General features: G+C 39.7%; 2 protein-coding genes across 7 annotated transcripts in view; one reads left to right on the top strand and one right to left on the bottom strand.

The window, feature by feature from the left end:
• Positions 1-9564, top strand: part of EZH2 (enhancer of zeste 2 polycomb repressive complex 2 subunit) — a 48427-nt gene extending 38863 nt beyond the window's left edge. For all 5 annotated transcript variants that reach the window (XM_042044585.1, XM_042044584.1, XM_042044583.1 and 2 more), the window contains exons 13-20: positions 3969-4009; positions 5173-5298; positions 5622-5800; positions 6635-6730; positions 7356-7437; positions 8230-8310; positions 8423-8507; positions 9229-9564. In XM_042044585.1, the coding sequence (XP_041900519.1) occupies positions 3969-4009; positions 5173-5298; positions 5622-5800; positions 6635-6730; positions 7356-7437; positions 8230-8310; positions 8423-8507; positions 9229-9289 (751 nt within the window). In that variant the 3' untranslated portion in view covers positions 9290-9564. The remainder of the gene's footprint in view (positions 1-3968; positions 4010-5172; positions 5299-5621; positions 5801-6634; positions 6731-7355; positions 7438-8229; positions 8311-8422; positions 8508-9228) is intronic.
• A 1987-nt stretch (positions 9565-11551) lies between these two features.
• Positions 11552-23901, bottom strand: part of CUL1 (cullin 1) — a 53374-nt gene continuing 41024 nt past the window's right edge. The window contains exons 10-22 of one of the 2 annotated variants that reach the window (XM_042044580.1): positions 22212-22319; positions 22006-22112; positions 20817-20865; positions 20156-20287; positions 19572-19689; positions 18534-18610; positions 17788-17919; positions 16861-16953; positions 15645-15692; positions 15472-15554; positions 13913-14018; positions 13036-13149; positions 11552-12110 (exon numbers count right to left, since the gene is read on the bottom strand). In XM_042044580.1, the coding sequence (XP_041900514.1) occupies positions 12030-12110; positions 13036-13149; positions 13913-14018; positions 15472-15554; positions 15645-15692; positions 16861-16953; positions 17788-17919; positions 18534-18610; positions 19572-19689; positions 20156-20287; positions 20817-20865; positions 22006-22112; positions 22212-22319 (1248 nt within the window). In that variant the 3' untranslated portion in view covers positions 11552-12029. Of the gene's footprint in view, positions 13150-13912; positions 14019-15471; positions 15555-15644; positions 15693-16860; positions 16954-17787; positions 17920-18533; positions 18611-19571; positions 19690-20155; positions 20288-20816; positions 20866-22005; positions 22113-22211; positions 22320-23901 lie in introns of both variants that reach the window. The other variant, XM_042044579.1, reaches the window with a different exon arrangement.

The following is a 23901-nucleotide window of genomic DNA, read 5'->3' as shown; positions in this document are numbered from 1 at the left end:
GCTGTAACCTTAGCACTCTGAAGGTCTCCCACAACCAGCAATTGGGACAACCATTTAGAAGTCTTCCCCTGTTTCTTATCTTTCTTTTACTTGAGTTTGCTCACTCTTAGAGTAAATCCAGTCCTAGAGCCGGGGAGGCCCTTCCCTTCCTTTTGCCTTTTTCCATTGCAAGGGTCTTACCTGTTGGCAGGTTTTCCTCGTGTGTGTGTGGCTTTGAGCTAAAGCAGAGTTACCAAAGAGAAAAGCAGCAGCAAAAGGCTGCCTTTGCTGGCCTCTTGTAACTGATTTGAGAGCAGATAAAATCTTTTCTTGCAAGACTTTGCCTATTTCCCAAGTCACCTTGGTGCCCATATGGGCATACTGAACAACTAGCTGGCAAGACTGCTCTTGGATAACGAAATATCTTGTCTCCCTCCTTCCTGTGTCATTTTTGCTAAGATAGCTGTAATAAGGGTGATCAGTGGGAGAAGACGACTTTTAATATAGTTGCTTTTTGGAGAACCAGTAAGTGTCAGAGCCTCGCCTATGTACCTGATTAATATGTTATTTTGAGAAGACTCTGCCTTGATGAGAAGTGAGTATTTTGCATAGAAGCCAGTCAAAAATCTGAATGAAGAAAGAATTCTGAAAAGCATGGGTGTATGCTGGAGGGAGAGTGTGCTTCAGTAGTGTTCATTGTTTCATCTGTATGTTTTTCTTCCATTGTTGGGAGCTGAGTTGCATTTGCTTTAACTAATTAGCACTCATTCCTCTATTTTGGAACTGATTTTAAGGCCATGTAAAACTCTGCTTCTTTATTATTTTGGTTTTCCTCTTCTCCCTCATCCCCTATTCAGAGGCCACTTAGTAAATTTTATTTGAAAGTATTTTCTTTTTTTCCCACCAGTTTCTCATTTTCCTTCTCCTGTCCTTACCTTCTGCTGGACTGCTGTTCACTGCATGTGTTTGAATAGCTTATGCAGTTCTGCCAAGAGTTCAGGATGCCTTTTTGTAGGGATTTAAAGTCTCACTGTTATCAGGCAAAAGGTGCTGCTGAGGTGTTGATGCAGATGTTCTTATGTGCCACCTGGTCGGAAGGCTGAGTCTTCAGTGGTGGGGAGGCTGTGGATAAGATGATCTGGGAGACTGAAGTCTTTTGCGTGATGCCAGAACATCAAACACTGCAAAGATGTATTGGACATAATTGGCATGTATTTTGAACTTTCAGTGCTCTTTCTGATAGCAGAGTATCCCTGTGCGGGGCAAGAAATGCTGGAGTAGCTTCTTCCAAAGAGTGTTGTTAGTGTTGGGTTGGCTGACACCGCTGCTGCTTAGAACCCCTGGCAAAGTCTAGTAGGATGTTAGGAGAGAAGAACAAGATCTTTGACTTCTGTCACGATGCTTCTGCAAACACTTGTTTTCTAAGCTGGCTCTCCTGCAGATGTCAGCAACCAGATGTACAAATCCACCAGCTTGCTTGGAAACCTGCCACGAAGTTTCCAGTTGGCTTTTTTTTAATGAAGCTTCAAGTTGTGAGTGCTTTTTCAACTTTGTCTTTTCCTTGCCTCTGCTTCCTGCTGCATGGGAACAGGTCTTGCCTTTTGTTTCTGTTTAAGATGGCAGATTATAGGGCAGATACAAAAATGGTTACCTTTAGTATGGTGCTTACTCAGGCTTCAGCTTTGTGCACTAACCAGGGGAACTTGCAGTGCTTTGTGGCAGTTTTTGGAAGTTACAAGGCAGTGAATGCACTATTGGATTGTCGCAGTCAAAGCTCCTGTCGGGTTGGTCAGTGTTGGCAGCCTGCTGCCTGTTGTCTTGTGTCATTCCCCACAATTCCTGCTGGCGCTGCGTGTCTCCAGCCCTTCTCTCACTGGCCTCTCTCCCTCCTGTGACACCAGTCTCTCCAGAAGAGGGGCAGAGCAGATGGATGCCTTTCCCATTGTGACTGCCACCTGTAGTTTTCTTTCTGCTTTGATTTGTTACTATTAATGCTTTGTTGATGTGTGTGTACATTTAAAGTATTAGGATAGTGCTTACTTCAGGAGAAAAAGTAAAGCTCCTAATTGCTAATGAAAGGGTATTTTAAGAAGTCTGGCCACATAATGCTTTTAAAGGTTTGGTGTGCTAGTAGGTCCTTATTATCTTGGGGTGACAGACAAGTTTCTGTGAAAGACTTGTTCAAAAATATGGTATGTTACATTTTCCAAATACCAGGCAGACAAGAAAGAAAGTAGTTTGATGTGCATTAGAGTAATTTAAGTCAAAATTGCACTCCTTTCAGGTATATGGGAAGTGTCTTCTTGCAGAATCAGTCTCAGAATTCATAAATGTATGTTGGTAGCCTTTTCTTCTAGAGTAAATCACTCTTAATAGGAATGTCATCTATTTATTACAGTACCCTGTGATGCTGGGCTTCTTCCTTCCCTCAGCCTTAGTTACTTGGACAAATCTGCCTTTGTTGGTTTCTAACTTGTATGGGCTCCTTCAGTGCTTGTAAGAAAGTTGGTTGTCGAGTTAAAAGCTCACAGTAAAGCTTTAAAAGGGCAATTTTATAGAGAATCTTATTTATCTGAAGCTGTTGGAGGGCACAGCACACCATTTGGTTGAAGTAGAAGCTGCTGTGGTTTTATGAAAGAAGTAGCAGCTAAAAAGTCCAATTTAAGTAGTTACAGTGGGAGATATTTTTTCGGAGTGCAAACTTCTGAGGAGTGTTGCGGTCACTGAAAGGCAGAACGGCTTTCTAGGTGTTCTGTGCTGGGGATCTTTTAGTACCTGTGTTCATGAGTGTTTTGGGCTGCTCAGTAAATCTGCAGAGGAAGTGAGGTTGCTCGATGCAGCTGGCAATGTATTATTTGGCCAGGGAATGAGGCTTCTCCCATATTGGTGTCATGTTGTTATATGATATACTAAGGAAGTATAAAATAAAGTAAGAAAAAATAAAACAACTGCTTTCTCCTTTAATTTTAGGGCTACTGAAATTAAAAGTCTGGTTTTCCTTTTGGTACCAAAGGTCCAGACAGGTGTTTTTACTTGATTGTATCTGACATTGTTTGTGGAATAGGTGACACTCCCTGGCCAAAGAGCTTGCAATATGAAATGGATACAAAATAAAGGAGGAATTGTAACTTGCAAGAACTTTCAAGTATAGTGAGTTATGTTATGATAACCAAGAGCATGTTGTTCTTAAAAAAACATGGCAAAGCAACAAACGCAAACAATAAAATCCACCACACAACAAAACCACCACTTCTGGCAAAGGGCGTGCTTGGCTGAGCTACCTGAGAAGGGGGATGCTGAAGGAAAACTGTAAGGACATGAGAGAAAGGAGTGTAGACTTTAAAGTAGAAGGGAAAAGGCTCAGTGCAGCACCACCAGCCAGGACAACTGGGGAAAAGTATCCAGCCAGAAAGAGTACTGAGGTCCCAGCAGTGTGGCTGTGCCAGGCAGACATTGTCTCCTGTGCTCAAGTACTTGGAGCTCCTCAGGTGAAGGGTAGGACCTGGCTGTGGTCTGAGGTGACAACCAGAGTGGTGCTGGGGCCAAGTCCTGTGAAGCAAACAGCTGTCCCACTTTCACCCCGCTGTTTAGGCATGACCCTGCAGATCTGCACCTTCATATCCTTCCTTCGCTGCTGCTCCTGCCTGCCAGAAGCAGCTCTTGGCAGGGTTTCCTTCAAGGCCATCTGAATTTAAGCATCTCTAGCCTGGGCTGGGTGGGGACTGCTCGTCTGTACGATCCTGGGACTAGAGGAATGATGTGGGGAATGGGGGGAGCAGCCTGCAGGGCTCTGATCTTGTCAAGCCTGAGAGACTGGGACAGGGTGGTTCTGCTGCAGCCCCTCTGACTTGTGTGCAGTTAGCAGGTGTTCATGTCTCCAGAAGCTTTCCCATCTTAAGTCAAGTGTGAGTACAAGATGCAGCTGCCTTTCCCAGCCCACTGCAGGAGGAGTTCCTGTCAACCTTCTTGTTTGTTTTGTGTTTTTGCAGGTTGTGGGCTGCTCATTGCAGAAAGATACAGCTGAAAAAGGGTTAGCATCTTTCCATTCAATTTATGTCCTGAACTTTTAAGAATCTACTATTGCTTTTTTTTGGTTTTGGTTTTTTGGGGGGGGCCTGATTATTTGGTTTTTTTTTAATGTTAGGCCATTATATATGTTCTGTGGGGAGCTAGAAATTATACGGGAGTGAAAAGTAAAAAAAAAAAAGTAAACTCTCACTACCCATATTGTAGGGACAACAGGTACTCTTTGGTTTACATAGCTGGAAGAGCTCTGTGTAATTCAATAAAAAGGGAAGGAGGCTGAGTTTACAGTCTTTCCAGTATGGCCTCATTGAAGGAGAGGTAAAAACAGAATTAAGGATAGGAGCTGCAGTAAAAAGTGTCCCTTTTTTTTTTTTTTTTTTTTTTAATTAATTTAGAAATAGTTCTCTGAAAATTTGTTGAGAGTGGTTGGGACTTCTAGCAACATAAATAATTGATCAGTTTGTCTCTCTCCTTTTTTGTTGCTGATTGCTAACTTGAGCATTTTTACAAATTTACAAATTCATGCAAACCCAAAACAAGCTCAGGAGTATTAATAGAAAATATAATTTATATAGCACCAAATTTTCCTAGCTGCTCTATAGGTAAAGCTCTAGACTTTGTCCCTGGTAGTTCCTTTCTTGCTTAGAAGACTTCAGCATTGTCTGTACTGGAAAATTGACTTGGGAAAGCACAGTGGTATAATAATAATAAAGGGATTACATTGCCAGTGTTACCTGTTTGAAAGTTGACTGTTGTTCCACATTAAAAATTGCTTTGGGTATTTAAGCAAATTTACTTTGCTGAATAATATCAGTGCTATTCCAAAACACGTTCAGACAGGAAATTATACCATTGTAGTTTCGTTTTTCAGTTTTCCACAGAAACAACTTTCAGCTCTGAATACTCAAAGCAGCTGAGCAATGGCAGAATGAGCTGCACTAGGAAGCAGCTAATGGTGTAAAACACCTCACTAATGTTACAGTTCTGGTTTGGTGTCTTTTGGGTTCTTAACCCCACTTGCTGTGGGTTTGGGTTTTTTGTTCATGTTTGGGCTTTCTTAGTTAAATGACTAAAAGGGAATTTTTACCTTAGAGTGAGGGGAACTGTATATTGTATATTGTTTGTTTGCAACTTTCAACTTTACAAAATGTTGCTGTTTTTATTCAGATGGGTCATCGAATCACGTTTACAACTATCAGCCATGTGATCACCCACGTCAGCCTTGTGATAGCTCATGCCCATGCGTAATTGCTCAAAACTTCTGTGAGAAGTTTTGTCAGTGCAGCTCAGAATGTAAGTAAAACATTTTAAAGTTATCTGTAAACTTCTCTCACTGTCCCACCATCGAGCTCTGTCCTACCAGTCTGTCCATACTGCAGACAGTGTTACAGGAGCAGCAAATTGTGTCAAACAGTGCGAGCATGTGTAATTAAAGTAATTAAGTGCGAGGAAGAGTAATTAAAATCGGGAAAGAATTTACAGTACTTCTGAATGTCCTCTGCAGATATCAATGGCTTTGTTGCCAGTATTCTGATATGCTATAAACTGCAGTGTCTTAATTTTATGCTGTACTTTTTCATACGTGCTCTCTTCCTTTCCCACTCATTCCTTTGTAGGCCAAAATCGTTTTCCTGGGTGTCGTTGTAAAGCACAATGCAACACCAAGCAGTGCCCCTGTTACCTGGCTGTCCGTGAGTGTGATCCTGACCTCTGTCTGACTTGTGGAGCAGCTGACCACTGGGACAGCAAAAATGTTTCTTGCAAGAACTGCAGCATTCAGAGAGGATCCAAAAAAGTATGTCCAGAGTTATGCAACTGCATGCCTGTTGCCTGGGTTTTGAGGTGTTCTGATATTTTCAAGCCAGAGAACTTGAAAATATTTGCCTTCATGCTGTCAAACAGGAAAAGAAAACACAAAAACCCAAACCAAACCAAACAGCAAGGAAGTTGTCACTTGTTAGCTTGCTCGTGTGCTGCTGTTAAGCTCTTTCTACATTTTGTCATGTAACAATTAGTGTTTTCTGTGCAGCACTGCAGCAGAATATCTCCTTTTTCCCATTCAGGCTTTGCTTCTTAGTTGCAAATAGGCTGCTGTTCTAAAGTGATCCCTCAGCAGTCTTTCCCCAGATCAGCATAAAGAAGTTTATCCCAGAGTCTGGAACCTGTTCCTTTCTTCTAAGGCATAAACTTGTATACAGTCTACCGAGGATATCTTGAAAGCCCATTCAGTTCTGACAAATAAATAAATCAATAAGCCAAAGTTTATTTCTACTCTGGAACATCTTCTCACAAAACAGTTGATGACTGAGCTGAGTGGTGGGCTCCTATCTGCAGACCTTTTGAGGCTGAAGCCTTTAGTAAATAAGTTTTTATGTAACACCCTCACTTTAAGGTTAAACTAAAATTTTTAGTAGTTTTCAAATACTTGGTCATTTTTCTTTTACATACGTCTTCTGATCCACAAACTGTAATTTTAGTGTGTGTTTGATTATTGGAAGACTGGATTTGTCTGCTCTCCTGGAGTCCCAACATACACATTTCACTAAGTGATACAAAACAAAATGGAAAAAAATCTGAACTCAAATCTAAGCTAGGCATGTCTAAACTTTTTGGTTTTTCTGCTCCACAGCACTTACTATTGGCACCTTCAGATGTGGCAGGCTGGGGAATTTTTATCAAAGATCCTGTACAGAAGAATGAATTCATCTCTGAATACTGTGGTGAGGTAAGGATGGAGAACACTGGTTATGAGCTTAATTGAAGTTCTGCATTGACAGGGACCAGCCATGGGATACCACTGTCTGTGACCTGGTATCACGTTTAGACAGAGCCGACTAAGCATCACAGGCTGTAGCTGCTGTCACAGGCTCAGACCCCAGGAGCTACACAGCTGAAATGTCACAAACATTTTGAAATAGGTCCTTGTGAGAAGGAGAGGCTGGAATGTCATTTTTATCTTGGATGGAATTTCAGTTCAAGCATGCTTGGAATTTGATGGCAAATCATTTAGTATAGTACTGAAAGTCAGTAGGTGCTTTAGCTAAGCTATATTCTGTAGCACTAAAACCCAGAATCAGGTATGCAGTCCTGATTTTGAGATGAGAAGCAATTCTTCCTTTTCTTCTGCTCTGAAAGAGTTAATTTATGCTAAGAGCAAAGCATGGATGTTTGGTAAATGCAGAATGCTTGCTGAAAACAACACTGCTTGGGAATACTTTGAATCCCAGAGAATAAAAAGAACTCCCACCTGTCTTTCAGAACGCTGGGGGGGGGGGGGCCCCTGACATTAAGCTGCTATGGTTACAAAACGGAGGAGTGCTTCTCTTTTTTACAAGTACTGTTTCTTTCAGATTATTTCTCAGGATGAGGCAGACAGAAGAGGAAAAGTGTATGACAAATACATGTGCAGCTTTCTGTTTAACTTGAATAATGGTATGTATGCATTAGTTGCAACCCTTGGCAGCATACGCAAAGTATGTATGCTCAGCATTTCACTCAGCCCTGTTTTTCTGCAGACAGCAGGTGACAATGAGAATTTTTTTCCACACATCTTTCCCTGTCAGTGTGTGGATTCATCCTAGTGATGGCTAGTGTTTGGGGTTTTCTCTCAGTGCTAGTCAGCTAGATGTAGTGATGGAGCCTATTACACAAGCAACTATACAAAAAGAGTAGAACTTCATGGAGTAAAATTACGTGCAGACTTTAAGTAGACTAAAGAATTTAAAAGGCTTGCCAGGTATTGTCTGAAATAATTTTACTGAATTAAATCAGCAGTAAGTTATGATGGTAATTGTGTTGGGGGGAAAACAGCCACATACAGATTATGTGGCTGCTGCCACTAGAAGAGAAAAATACAGGTTGCACTGTGTCAAGCATAAAATACTAAAAAATAGTTGAAATGAAGAAAAGACCTGCTGCTTTATGTCAGTGTTGACTTAGCATATTTATGGAGCTTGTCCTTGTGGAATAAAGGTAGAGAAGCTTCAATGAGAAGTTAAGGTGCTGGTGCCACTATGGCAGGAGATAAAGGGGAAGCACAGTGCGGAGCAGCAGAGTCCAGCTATTGTAGGGTGATGGGCCAGCTCTTCTCTGTGGGAAGCTGTGCAGTTGTCTTCTCCAGCTGCTAAGATCCAAACACACTAGGTATTTCACTCAAAAATGTGTTTTTAGCTGACCCATCCATCATTTGTGGGTTTTGTTGTTTTTTTCTGCCCCCCCCCGTAGATTTTGTGGTTGATGCAACACGCAAGGGCAACAAAATTAGATTTGCAAACCATTCAGTAAATCCCAACTGCTATGCAAAAGGTAAGTTTCACATTTACTTTCTTTTCATCAATGTATGAAATACTATGAGCTACTTCTTTAGCATGCATTTTATCAGTATTTGTACTAACACACTTAATTTCTTTTAAAACAGTTATGATGGTTAATGGTGATCACAGAATAGGAATATTTGCTAAAAGAGCCATTCAGACTGGTGAAGAACTGTTCTTTGACTACAGGTGGGTAGATGGATTTCACAGGTGGGATTAACTTTCAGTATCACCACACAGCTCATGGTTAATTCCTGTGCCTGCCTGATCCTTGCAAGCTCAGGTCTCAGCAGCTCAGAAGCAGCACTCCCCACACTGGTTTTGTTAAGCCAGATGCCATAGCAAGACTCATTTAAGCAAAGCAGCTGGTTAAGAGCCTGCAAACTTGGAACAGCAGCTCGTGTAGAGCGAAGTGTAGTGACAAATGGAGACAGACTTTCTCTGGTAGGGTTCCCTTGGTACCAGTACAGGTTAACTCCCCCATCATTCAGAAATAGGCAAGAATTTCAGAGAGTGAAATTTCAGAATTACAACAGAGAAGGGCTTGCTAAGAATGTGTTCTTACTTTCCTCTACAATCATCTCACCTGACAAAAACTAAGCTGTCCAGTGGCAATACTGTGTAGGTCAACCTTGAGAAATGCAGTGCTTTCCAGTACTGAAAATGACTGACATTCAAGGTGAAAAAGCATGGAATTTTAGTGATTTGTCTCTTGATCAAACACCTCTGAAAGTAGTTTCTTGAGTGGTCAGCAGTGTTATGCACCTGCAAATTCACACAAGGAGGAAACACCCCAGCTGGTGAGGAAACTATGGAAAATCTATGTATGAGAGGATTCTGGGCTGTGGTGCTGAAATGTTCCATGATACTGTTTTTTCATTTGTGATTTTGTTTTTTTTTGTAATTTCAGATATAGCCAAGCCGATGCCCTTAAGTATGTGGGCATTGAAAGAGAAATGGAAATCCCTTGACACCAGCTACCTCTTCTTTTAAACAAACAGCTGCCTTATCTTCAGGAATTTCTAGTACTGTGGGCAATTTTAGAAAAGTAAAAATGATGCAATTTGAAATTCTGTATTTGCAAAGTACTGTAACAGTAATTTATAGTAACAAATTTAAAAAAAAACAACTTTTTATTGCCTTCTCACCAGCTGCAAAGTGTTTTGTACCTATGAACTTTTGCAATAATGTGGTGTGGTACATTTTTCAACCTTGAATAAAGGATACTTGAACTTCTTCATTTTTACTGGAACTGAGTTGGAATTTTGTGTCAGCCCCTTGAGGAAGCAATGTGAATTTAACTTGTAACTTCTGTGCAAAGGCAGCTCCATGCTTGTCTCCTGTTCCTGTTACTCTGGGTCACATTTACAATAGTGTGAAGATGGAAACAGTGTAGATGTCAGGTGCTTGTGGTGCTGCAGTGCCTGAGGCAGGTGTGGTCTTGCAGCTTCTCCGCTCCCTTCGCATGCAGCTACATCCATGTTCTCTGGAGTAAGTGCCAGAAGAGCTGTAATTTCTGTGACACTGCTTTCAAGATAAAGCTGTAGTAGAAGGTGCCCTCATTGTGGCTTCTCTGAAGCACCAAACTGAATGATGAATACAACAATAATTACAGAGACATTAAAAAATTAAGAGATGCAGAAGAGAAATGTATAGTTTATATCCAGAATCATTTTAGATAGCAGCTAAATGTCTGTTTGGGTCTCGTACAGGGCTACCATATTTATTTCTTACTTGCCAGTGGATTGTGAACTCTGCAGCCTCTTGTGAGGTAGAACACAATGCTCTGGAGTGGGAGGGCAGGCACAGGCTGGCATTATTGCCAAAGTGATTCCAAGAAATCTTGTCCATGGTGACCATTTAATTTTGCACTGAAGGGGCTCCAAGTCTGGGGCTGAGTTCAGCTCTTCCTGCTTCCACACTCCATATACAACAGGCTGCTGCCACATGCCCTCTGCCTTGGTGGTGGCCCAAGTAAGAACTAAGAGTTCATGAGGAAAAGAACAGTAAAAACGTGATTTTCTCCCTGCTTGGGTAGAGCACAGCTCCTGGTCTGAAGCTGGATGCACTGCTTTAACCAGCCCAGGGCTTTGAAAGGCAGCTCAGAGTAGGTGATTTCTGGCCTTCCACCTAAGAGAGGAATTCAGGCTGCTTCTTTGTCATCATATCACATCCTCCTACAAAAATCTATTAGCCCTGAGCTTTCTGCAAGAAGGGTTTACAAAAACAAAGCAGCATCTTAAAAAAAAAGAAAAACTAAAGAGGCAGCACAAGCTCCACTCTTCTAAATTTCCAGAAGCAATTTTAAAACTGAGCAGCAAGATGCTTCTATTGCCCATTATGGCAGTCTTCAGCTCTTTCAGAACAGAAATAGCAAACATACAAAATTTCAAGCGCAGATAACCCCCCTCCCTTTTTCCAAATCAGTCTGGATCACATCGAGTACTGCTCCATAATTGTTTTTTAAACCCAGAGTTCAACTGTAACCATTAATTTCCCTCAACAGAAAAACATTAGCAACACAAAACCTGGCTCCCTTCCTGGGAGAAGAAACACTGAACAAATCACAAATTCTAAAGGGTAAAATGACCACAGAAGTTAAGTTCTTTTCACCATGAAGATTAGAAAATACAGATTACCAAAAATGAGACCTGTGAGGATGTCAGCATTTTGCTTGTAGCATGTGGAAAGCCAATAATTCATTTCAGAAAATGTTGTGAGAAGAACGGAATGAGGCCTGGTCAATCAAGATAGGTGTAGTAACACTCAAAAATATTTTAATTCCCATCACAGGTTGCATTTAATGGGAATTAATCTTTAGGAACACACTCAATTTTCTGTTCTAGTCAAAGAAATGGGCAGCCTAAACCTCCTTTATTCCAGGCAGCATTTATGCAAGAGTGATGCATTTTATAGCACAATGAGCAATATAAAACCAGCTCCAATTTCAGATGACCAAGCATTGCCACATATATTCTGAGTATTTTCTGTTCTGCATATCTTGTGAAATCATCACAGATTTCTTTTATTTTCAAAGTGCAGACATTTCCTCTTCAAAAAGAAATAACATGCACAGATAATAGATGACAATTTCTTCAGAGAACAAAATGTTCTTAAAGCACCAGAAAATGGGGAAGAAAAGCAAAACAAATTTCTAATAGCTTTCATAACCATTATACCTTTTATTTACATTTAGAAAGATAAGTCATGAAACTTAAAACAATAAAACCAAATGCAACTTGTACAGAAATCTTTTAATTTTTTTTTATTATTTATCACACATTAAAAAATGAAACACACTATACAAATGGTTTTTCATAGCAGATTACACATGGGTCCATTCAGACTCGCTCTCCAAGTGCTGCCAACATGTATAAGTGCTGCCTGTGATGGCAGCTGTTTATCATATAGCCAATGTATTGATTTAAATGCAGTAGCATGCAACCCTCAAACGAGAAGGGTCTGATTCCTTTCTGTTCTTAAATTAGGTTAAATGGCATTGGTGTCCATATTTACATACTTGAAATGTATCAATCCTGAGCAGTTCTGATGTAAATCTGAGACTGGCTGGTGGAGTCCTGGTCTCAGTCATTAAAAAGGGAGGTCCAAATGGCAGCAGGGTGGCTGCTATGAAGTTCTGTTGCTTTCATTCTTTCCATCACATACCTACTTGCCGAGTGTCACACAGTCAGGTAATTGCTAATAAAAATGTTAAGCCAAGTAACTGTAGGTGTCCTTCTCACCATCTACACGTTCCAAGTACTCCTTCTCAATGAGGATGTCGATGCATTTCTGTGGGAGGAACAGAGGTAAGTGGTGGCACACGGGAACAAAAGCCCTCTCTGGGGGTTGCTACAAACTTTGATTTTGACCCCCGAGGGAGTTCCCTGCCAAGCAGAGGAAGGGACTAGGCAAAGGACACAAACCACAGCAGTTTGCTCTCCTCTTTCTGAGCACATCCAAGCAGAGGGCTTTGCTAATGCACTAAACTGAATTACACTTCCTGGATGCCATTCCAGGGGTGTGACTGGGAGATCATCAGTATGCTGAGCAACTTCATAGTAAGACAGCAAATGAAGAATTACACCAAGATGCAGAGAGCTTATGTAAGGTCACTAAAGACAGCAGCTGCAGTGAAGAGCTGCCTGTGTCACTGCCCAGGACCAGTGCCAGTTTATGCAAGTGCTCTCACTGCCTGTTCTTTGCCCCACCTACCCTTGGTTGTGGATATAAAAACCGCTGCTGAGCTCACTTAGACAAACTGATGAAGAAATTAATATACATAAATGAATAATTAATATAATTATGAGTAAATAATTAAATACAATGCCCCCCTCCCCAACATTTTTATTGTAAAAGAAAGCAGGAAACTGTTTTATTGAGCCAACCCTGTGGCTGGCTGTAGTCCCACAACTGGGAGAGCAGGAACAAAAGGTAAGCGTGGATCAAGGGCTATGGTAAACTGACAGTGATGTGAAAAGATGCAATCCTGCTACTATTTTACCACCACTGCCAACAATGTGAAACATGGATGTTACCCTAAGAGAAATAAAATATTTCTCGTTAAAGTATTTCCTGCTTACAACTCAAAAGTATGTCCTTGCCCCTCCTACCTCATCACCTTAACTTTGCTTTAATTCAGAAGCATGTGTTTTGTCTGTACGTATATCCTCTTCACCTCCTGGAATCCAGGTTCAGAGATGTGGTTCTCACATACCTTAATTACAGGAACTCGTGGCTTGAACCTTGAGGACAGCTGTGTTAGCACTTCTCCAAGCAGTTGCTGGTGTTTTAGAACCTTCCTCATTTTCATGATTCTCACAATAGCAGCCTGCACAGCGAAGTCAGGAAGGCATGTTTAGGAGCAAACTACTTGTCCCTCTGCATAAAGCCACTTCCCTAGGAGATCATGTCTGCTCGTACAGAAGCACCACCACAACCAACTCGAGCACCAGATGGGGAGAGGCTTGCCCACGAGTGTCAGCTACTCACACAGACTTCAAGAGCTCAGACTCTACCCAGCACACAGTCATCAAAAGTGGTTTTGACACATGAATTTTTAGAACTGTGCTTACAGTCAGTCAGTTGTAACAATAGCACCAACTGGTACCAAGAGCCACACAACACCACTTGTGTAGCAGAGACTTCTTTATGTATTTAACCTTACTGTGACACTCTCTTAGTGGTACATCTGTATTTCCTTCCCCTGCCTCTCGAGTGGATTCCAAATGAACTGATATAAAACTGCTGTTAATTTCATACTACCTGGGTATTACTGTTTTTTTATTATTCAGTTTTCACCCAGGACAAGGTCTGGTGAGTGTGTGCATCCAAGGAACCCAAACACTCATCAACATCAGGTTAGAACAAATGTGAAGAACACATCCTATCTGTAGAAATGCTTCCTCCACTTTCTATTACAGACTCCAATCACCTTTAAGAACATTTTAAACACATTTTTTGAACTCTAACATAGTGCACTGTAATGGCATGTTGTCTTCTAATAAAAATTAAGAAACCCCTACAGTAACTTCATTAAACGATCACAAAGTTGTGATTCTGAGTTCATGGCAGCATTCTGCAATAAAACTCACCTGAATCAGTAGTTTCCTATCTTCCTCTATATTTTTGTGTGTAGTTTCTTGCTCCTGCTTCTGTTCAGTCTTCATTGGCACATTGATGTTTACCCTTAATTTTTTGCTGTAAAGAAAAGCAGAAATTAATAAACAATTAGACTGTTTAAAAACTGAAGAAACACAGAAAATACTGCAAACAAAACCCAGCTCCAAAATAAAAGCCACATCACCATAATTACTTAACAACAAAGGAGGACTTTGGCTCTTCTGAAAACTTTAGACACTCTAATGTTCAAAAAAAAAAAAAAAAAAAAAAAAGAGAATGCCCACAACCAACCAAAGAAACAAAATACCTTTCTGGTGAGTGTCTGTCTATTTCACAACTTACTGCATCCATCCTAGTGATCTGTGAGGTTTAACTAGCACTGTACAGTTACACTGTATTCAGAACATTTCTGTGTGTAGTAAAAAGCTTGGAGTCAGTGAAGGGGACAAGGGAAGTCAATGGAAACAGAATCCCCTTTCTGATCTACAGACTGGATTCTCACAATAACATCTGTTCTGTAGAACTGAGTTCTGCCGTTCTTTCACATGCTCCCAGCACTGATGGCTGTGCTGAGGTGAGCCCACTACCACACGCGGCCACTCTCAAGACAAGGTCCTGTGGCACAAGTGGCGAGCAAGCCTCAGCATCAGAGCACCAGGGAGCACAGGGCTCTGCTCAGCCTGTTGGCTGCACTGGGGAAAGGATCTGTTATTTATTTAGCACAGTGTTCTCTATCATAAATTGGGAACCAGCAGCTGCACAATGCAGCAACACTGAGCTGTTTCCATCACTGCATTAATGTAACTGACCATGAATTCTCAAACCTTTAATTATTGGTAAAGGGGGATAGAAAGCAGATAAAGAGTGAGGTACAAGGAAAGGTTTTAAAATGTTTCTTTCACTTGAGATTTTATCTTCAGGAAGTACTGAACTCCTCACTGAATTTATGTGTGTTTATATCCATGCTCAGGTAAGCATGATAAAACGTACCACAGTGCTGTAAACAGCTTAAAATATACAACTGTTTAAAGTAAGTAATAAAACCTACTGAAAATTGTGTTTATTAAGTCTTCAAATCACTGTATATTCTGTGGTTATAAAATGAGCCTGATCTTCTCGTGTTAGCAGTAGTGGATGAACATTTATGCTTTTGACCTTTGCTGGTCACTAGACACTACTGTAACCTTACAAAATATCATGGATTTTGCCGAGTGCATGCGAGTCATGCGCCTTGAAGAAACAGCAGCACTTGAACCAGTTAGTCAAGAATTAGACAAGAATCAAGGAACAAAAAGGACATATGAAAATATGTCAGGCCTTGACAGACTTTATGACAGAGTCAAAGAGCTGAAATCATACCCATCCCCCACCACTTGCCAGCCCTCTCCCTTAACGCTGGTACACATTGGATCTACATTTGAATTGGCACTTGAACCCTGAAGCTTTCATCCCAAGTATATTAGGTTCCACCCAGATTTTGAAAGCAGAGGAGGATGTTACCCATTACATCTAAGTGATGTATGCTGCTTACTTTTTGTAACCAAGATAGAGTTTTATTAAAGTATCTGGTTTTAACTCCACTTCATCAACATTTGCATTTTCATCTTCCAAAACCTGCAATAAATAAACAAACAAACAAATAAATAAATAGTCTTTAGCATATTTCACTGTATGTTAAGCAGGTTGTAAGAAAGGAGTACTTACAAGCAATTTTGATTTCAACAGTATCTGTAGAACTTGTGCCAAGATATCCTACAAAATTATAGAAAATATCAGTGCAGATAGAAAGCACCTTTGTCTAACTTAAGAACTTGAACAAGAACACATATATTTAGACTAAGAACTATTGAGTGCAGAACACTGCAAAATGAGGGGGGAAAAAAAGCAGTAAAAACATAGTTCACAGAAATAAAACATAATGTCCTTTTTGGATGTTAGGACATATCCCCCTTGTGGTCGGTCAAAAACCATAAAATTCTTAAGAAAGACTAATTCCAAGCAAGAGATCTTTCCAGTTGCTGCTTTAGGAACTATTTTGCAAGCAGATTTATTGCCTAAGAAATCATTTTTCCCAAACCATGCAAATATATATATACCACGGCAAGCTTAACCTTCAGAAAGCAGGCACACTCTGCTTTCGGATTAACATCTTTTTCTTTTAACAGGGATCTGTTCTGGTTGCTGTTGCTGGTTGGTCAGCCAGAAGGCTACTGGCAATATTCTGTGCAGGCCTGCAAAGCTGCTATTTTACCACAGTCTATAATAAAAGGCAATCCCTAAGACTTCTGGGTTTGCTGTAAATCATGAGCAACAGTAACTTTCTAGATACGTGTTTCTAGAAGTAAAGATCCTGCTGAATAGGAACACCTAACTTTTCAGAAGGCAGAGCAGACCTCATTCAAACCTATTACTAAAGGCCAAATAAATGCCAAATTGTGGGCCATAAAGCCTGCTTGGAAAGAAAAGGAGGGAACCTTTTCCACACGAGAGAGTTAGCCAGTGAACTGCAGATTTTACTATGTTCATGTAAAAAAGTCTTGAGATATAAAAGAATGACAGATGCATGCATCAATCATTTAGTGAAAACACTGTTTTTGCTAGAATGTTGTCTTGTAACATTAAAATGTATGCATTGAAACACTGAATACTTCCAAGCAGAGCTCAGCAGGAAGCTAGACAATTCACTCCAGTCATGAACAGGAATGCACTAAGATTCATCTGAAGACCAGGCAGTTACGATTACAGGAAAGTAAACCAGGAAAGTGAATTGACCAAGAACAGAGCACATCTGTCTCCTTCAGGACAGAAACTGATTCTGGTTCCAAGCAGGTGTAATCCAAATTTCTTATGATAGCAGAAAGAGCCCTGAAGACCAAAACACTTGTTCACAAGAGTGTGGTAAAATGTGCAAAGTCACTACCATTTTTATTTGAGTACTGTCTGTCAGCTGCTGCACGGTGTAGGCATCTTCTGTGTTGTACTGAAGTAAAATCGCCATCTGGAATGTGGATGCCTGACAGAACCAAAAACAGAGAACAGAGGGGAGAGAGGGGAAATCAGAAAATGAGAATGAACAAACACTTTCTGAATTTGAACAGCCTGAAATCCACCAGTTAAACACATACACTGGAATATTTGGGCAACAGAGAATACCCAACTGGTACTAATAAAAAAAAAAAAATCTAATGCTGCTTATACAGCCAGAACTCCCCCCCTACCAGCATTATCTAAACATAAACCCCAGGATTAGGATCATTTAGCTTGCTCACAGACACTTCATCAAATCATCTACTATGGTATCAAAGCATTATCCTTTCTACTTGCTAATATAGTTTTAAATTGTTTTGCTCTGTCACTCCGACTCTTACCCATTTAATCTTCGTTAAACCCAACACAAACCACTGAATTCATCCTCACAACCCTCCCAACTCCAGCAGAACAATAAAACCAAATTTATAAACAAAGCAGGTATCAGTGGCTTATCCATGTCTACCACCACAGGGTTAACATATGTTGATGACAAGGTCAAAGTCTGACATTATCTTGTTTCTTCTCACTGTTGTGAACTCCCCATCCCATCTACTTTTTGAGAAAAAGCAGACAGAAAACTGTAAGCAGCATGAGATCCTAGGCAAAGAGGTTGTAGTTGTCTCACAAAATGCAGTTCAACACCTGTTTAAACCACAGGCAATGTGTTCCATTCCATAAGCCAATTTTCTTTTAAACACAGACCTTTAGTATCAATACAGTAAATAAAATAAACATACAATAAATGTTCTACCAGCTGCATCCAGTCCTCTGAATACAACCATCACCAAGTGTTTCTACTGGCATGACTTGTCCTTACCTGTAATGTGTATCTGTTTTTGAAACAGTTGGTAACCAATTCCCCTTTGGACAGCTGATACAACCACGTTAATTTTCTTCCACTGTGACGACTGGCATAAAATGCAGTAAATCTCTGATAGCTCCGTTCTAACTGTATAAAAACATCAATAATAAATAAATAAATAATACTACGTACCTTCATTTACCATTACTAGAACATGCTATGGAAGCAACAGAGGATCATCAAATCTTATCACCCTCAACCACTACGTTGTCTGAACAACACAAACAGAAACTTGAAGTATTCAAATTTGGCAGACTGGATGAAAATTTCCCTCTGTTACAAGTTTCCCCTTTAAAGTATCATTAACAGTACAAATGTAAACAAGCATTCAAGTTTCATTCTTCCTTTTAGGATACATTAGGCATGGCTAGAAAAGCGGATTTGTTTTAACCACCTTCATTCTCCGGGTAACAGCAGTAAACTTATTTCTCATGTTAAATATTCACGTTCTGTCTCTTCTGAATAAATCACTCAGCAGAAAACTAGTGATTATAATATCTAAAGATTTTACTGGGCAGAGCTGAAGTACTACCTTACTCAATTATCTTGTTCCAAATATTCTCAGGCTAAATAGGCAAATAGCAGAGACACTTGTAGTCCTCTCTGATACCCCAACAGAACAGAAGGAGACACCAGCCTTGTAAAACAAATTTCTCTCATGATCATTCCATGCTCAGATGAACGAAGTAGAAGTGCCTCACCTCAGATGGCAGAGCAAATGTGCAGGACTGCTGGAACGGCCACGATCCGGAACTCAGCACTTGGATGCTGAAATCCACTGAAAGAGAGGTGAACAGGATGAGCTGCATTATCCCACTTTCTCCTAACCCCTCTTCAAACACAGTCCCAGCTCCAACACAGAAACGGTTCTGGCCTTGTGGTCAAACTAACATGGTAAAAAATCATTAAGCACTATTTTATTTTTGTCAGACCATAAACCAAAGCTATTCATGAGAGATGTCACTGCAGTTGGAGAGCTTTAGATTTACTGTTACAGGCACTCAATTTTCTCTCACTTGGAGACATTATTACCCTGTTTCTATCCCCACAATGGATTTCTCTTTTAACACACAAGTGTGAAAATTTTAAGTGTTCATCATCACTCCACAGTACACAACTGCAAGAACAGACCTTTCACACCCGAACTTGTAAGGCATTTTGGTCAAGTCAAGAATAATAATATAAAAACTAAGTAAAATTTAAGCCTGACAATACACTTCTAGAAACTCTAATTGTAATCCAAGAAATAATTATCAATTCTTGACAGAATTTGGTTCAACATGCTTGAATTTAAAAAAAAAAAAAAAAAAAAGTAAATAGGGACATCTAACAACCTGGAACACAACATACCTTTTCCCTTAATACTTTCACGTAAGTGTGAACTTAGGCCACATTGTGTTCAAAATCAAAACTGTTCAAAGAAAAATGTCTCTCCAATCAAACATTAAAAAAAAAAAAAAAAAGAAAAAAAGAAAAGACAGGATTCAACTTAATTTAGTTATATACCTAAACATGAGATGCAAAATCAGGAGGAAGCTACTCACAAAAGATATAAAGAGCTACTAGAAGACAAAGAACAGACCTAGAAGACCAATTTAAATATGCCAGCTATCTTGGTCAGAAGAACACTAACTTGTGGCAGTATGAGTAAGTCAAATATTTCCCTCACACATTTAGTTCTGTAGAAGTAAGGGGACGCTAAACTATGCAACAGTAACTTAGGTAAAGGTATTACTTACAATCTAATGGTTCTGAATTGGTCAGGTGCTTTTTAAATTGCTCATTCAAATCCTTGCTTACACCAATATCTTGGAACATCCGCTGCAGCTTGGAGGTATACTCAAAACCACAAGCTTGCTGTATTTTAAAAGCACAGAGACATCAGCAAGACACATTTTTGACATTGGATAATGAGAATAACAAAGTGTTGGAACTTATTTTCTTAACAGAAGATGTACAAAGTTCCATATTTCCCTTACTCAAAGTGCCGATTCCCACTGGAATATGAGCTTTAAGTGCCACTGACAACTGAAGAAAATTTAACTCTGAATAAATATGGGTTAATGAAATTAAGCAAATTTTCAGTAGTCATTCCTTTGAATAATTAAATCCATGTCATTCATTTGGTTAAGAATAATTAAGCTTAGATCCAACAGACAGACATGCACTAGAAGTTCCTATGATTAAAAAAAAATACAGAACAAAAGATTGCATATTTTTCTGTGCATAAAATAAACAAATGAAAGGACATATATCAATGCTTTCCAAAACAGTCTGAAGACCTGCAAGGCAGTAGATGATGGGGCAGTCATGGAATACTCACTTTTAGTTTGGAGATCATGCTTGCCTCAGCATCATCACTAGCACTGTTCTGATGCACAAGTCTCTTTGCCAGCATTTTAGCATAGAATTTTTGAAACACATCTTTATCCTCAATGTACTTGAAGACAACCATCTGGAAAAGCCAAGATAATTTGTAAGGGAAAAACTATTTAAACATTTGTCTTGAAAAAGCTGTAGCAGGAGCTACTTCATTTGCACTGAAATTTTTAAGATTGGGGGTTTTGTCTGGCTTTTTTGGGGGAGGGTAGAGGGTCTGGTAGTAGTTGTTTGCTTTACATATGGATACTATTTTAAAACAAGAACTGTATATTCCACATGTACAGCATTTTATATACACATGGATATATAATGATACAAAAAGATGTTGTAAAAGTTATATATATTTTGTATGTATATACAGATTAAGTAAAAGCATTGCTTCAATACAGCCACTTTAAATCTCCTGTAAAGGGGTTTTTAATAAACGAAACAAAATCATTTAAAAAAAGCCACACAGAGATTATTACTGAAAAGCTGAAATACTAAGCAATGAAATAAAATATACCAAAAATTTTTTTCTCTTATCTGCCTTGTGTGACAATTGAATATTATTAACTTGCCAGACCTTACACAGAAGAGAACTGTATTTATAGACATCTTACCACTTGATTGAGTGTATCTTCCAATTCTGCTTCTTCTGGATTCTTTGAGCTGCAATTAAAGAAGAGCATTTTTAATCAGTCCCAAACCAGCAGAATGAAACCAACATATGGATATATATGGAAACTTCAGAAATAAAGGAATGCAGATTTGAGTAGTTCTGGGATCAAAGGCTCTTTAAAGAGGAAACAGTGTAATGAAGTGATCACTTCACTGCTCCACCTGTCAGCAATTCCGCAGTTCCCGACTGTCACAGGTTGAAGTCCTGGACCATGACTTGCTTGGGACTTCTTGGTAGCTTGATACTTCTCAGGATTTATGGGCTTAAACATGGACTTCTCTCTTCCCACTGCTAAATGCTATCTTTATTTCTTAGATAGCACAGTGAGAAGAAACCAGCCCACAGTGCTGAGACTTGACTGGGTGAAAGCTCGGGTGGCACCACGTTGTGCTCCTCCATCTCATGCTTATCCACCAGGCAAACCCCAAACCTACCCTGCACACAGTCAGTAATTGTAAAGGAGAAAATTAATCCTTTGCTGAAGGAAGGAGGGGGTGGGAAAGGGAAAAGCGAACAAGTTCTCACATTTTTGGGTTGTTTGATGGTGGCTTTTTTCCCCCTCCCAAAACAATTAGAAATGTTGCCAGGGGCGAAACTGACACCAATCCAGTATGAATTGAGCTGATACCAACTCAGTGTATGAGCTGCTAAATCATTTAAAGCCAAATACCTTGAATTAAAATATGAACCATGAGAGGTTAGAAAGCAGTTTTTGTCCTCCTCAATTTCTGCCCAGATGGAAGAAGGTGTAGAAAAAACAACAGGAGGAAAGCAGCAGTTTTAAGGGAAAAAGGGAATGTGCATATCTTTACAACATACGACCCAATTTAAATTTTTCAGTGTAAAAAACCCCACCTAAAACCCTTCCTTCAATTTTACTGAAAGCCCAAAACTGAAGATTCCTATAAGGCAAGAAAGGTTTGCTTATTTCCTCCACTCTTCCTTAAAAAGAAAAATAAACAACAGAACCTTCAGGAATGGTCCCACTGAAATTTTCATATCCAGAATTTGGTACAATTAATTTCTTGCAAAGTGAAGTTCTGTTTCTGAAGACAGTATAAAACTTCATAGGCTAAAACATTTTAAAACAAAAGCCAACATGAAATAATCATTCGTCTTTGAGGACATACCTTTTCTTTAGTAAAGAGTCACAGTATCGTGCCAGTAGCTCTGGGGATTTACTGGATGATTGAGCCATTTTTGTCACTGCATTATTATTTATAAATCGACCACAAGCCTATAAATCAAAAAAGATAGTGAAATTTTGGGAGACAATTTTTTTTATTTTGCATGGAAATAAAAAATAAGTCCAGCATCTGCCACTACATGCACTTACTTTGTCTAGCGCAGCCACGAAGCCAGCATCATTGTTGAATGCAGACATGACTAAAGCATTGTACTTCTTATGGACATCCAACACTGTCTGTACATACATTTTTGGATCCTGCAATAAGAAGAGACTGGATTTTGCAAGCTGTTGACTTTCTGCTTCCTACTTCCCCCAAAATGGAGCTATTCACTGGCCCAAGAAAATTTGTTTGGGGAAGGTCCATGAAGTATTAGAAATAACCAGACTGGTTCAGGTCCTGTGTCCAGGACTGACTGATGTTACTGCAAGCTTTGATTTACAGCAACCAGAGTGCAGAGTGTACCACATCACACAGTACAAAATACAACAAAATATTTACTCAACCACTGCAAACATTTTCCAAGACTTAAACTTATTTCAAGTCACACCTGAGAGAGCTGGACAATCATAAAATGGCAGCTGCTATAGAGGAAAATCTCTGTAGTAAGAATGCAACTGGTGTATATCCAATAGGTCCAACTTAGTACGGAAACCTCAGCCACTGGCAGTTCTTAAAAATTATCTGCACAACACCCAGTGGCAGCCAAATGTCAATAAACATCAAGTTTATTGCACTCATACTGAGTTCTATGTGCAGTTACTGATCTTTGTTTCTGAATAAAGATGGAGTGGAGTGAGTGTAGGGACAATGATGGGCAAGTCAATCATCAGGCACACAGGACAGCTACTACACAACAGACTAAAAAAGGCTGGAAGTCTTCAACTCGGAGATCATAAGGTCTTGTTGGCAAGACATGGTGGAATACGGGCAGGGTTTTATGAGGATCCTGAAAAACATTTCCTGTTGCACTGAAGACAGACATAGACGACATGGACCACCAATCTAATGCCATGCTTAAGATAAAGAACTGAGATTATTGAGAACTTCTGAGATAAGGAATGCAAGCGGATTTGAAAGACATTCAGAAAAGTACTGATTACAAAGACTAAAAAAAAACCAAACCAAAGGCATAAAAAGCAGCAAATCTCACTGAAGAGCAGTCTTGTTAATACAGTAAACAGAGACTAGAGTGCAACTCCTTCTGCAGTAAAAATCTAAAATAGGTGAGATGAGTCAGGCTGGTATGACTATTTCTTTGCACTGACTACAGAGAAACTGAGAAGCATTTGTTCAGCTGATTGTCTGTTTAGACATGGTACAGGTAAATGAAGTTGGGCAGAATCAACCCTACCTAAGTGTGACAGAGGGCTAACAAGGCAACGATGAACAGCAATACAGTGGTGTGAGGGATACCAGAAGAAAAGGCAGGATGGTTCCCAAGGGAAACAACCAGAGATACTGCTATAAAAATGAAGAACAAATGTGTGGAATAAGAAAAGGAACAAAAAAGAAAGATGAGGAAACAAGAAAAAGTGTCAGAGGCAGGAAGAGTTCTGTAAATGGCTGGACACAAAAGAACTAATACATACAAATTCTGGGCCTCCCGTGTCTGAAAGATGAAATAATACCTGGAGAAAGAGCTTTCATTTTTTTCTGGTAAATTCTTCAAGGCCTAAACAGAAAAAAACCTCAAGAGTGACGACCACTAGGGGGATGTGTCAAGCATGGAGCAGATCTGATTTCAAAATGTAAGGTGACATCTGCAAATGAAGCTGAAGATGCCTGAACTTGCTTCATGATTACTTTATGATTCATAAAAGATCAACACTGCTAAAA

Source organism: Corvus kubaryi, unplaced genomic scaffold (assembly GCF_017639235.1).
Source record: "Corvus kubaryi isolate FWS band 111438036 unplaced genomic scaffold, C.kubaryi_AGA036_p1.0 37398, whole genome shotgun sequence".
Lineage (NCBI taxonomy): Eukaryota > Metazoa > Chordata > Aves > Passeriformes > Corvidae > Corvus > Corvus kubaryi.
The sequence above is the reverse complement of the archived record's forward strand: the minus strand, read 5'-3'. Positions and strand labels throughout refer to the sequence as shown.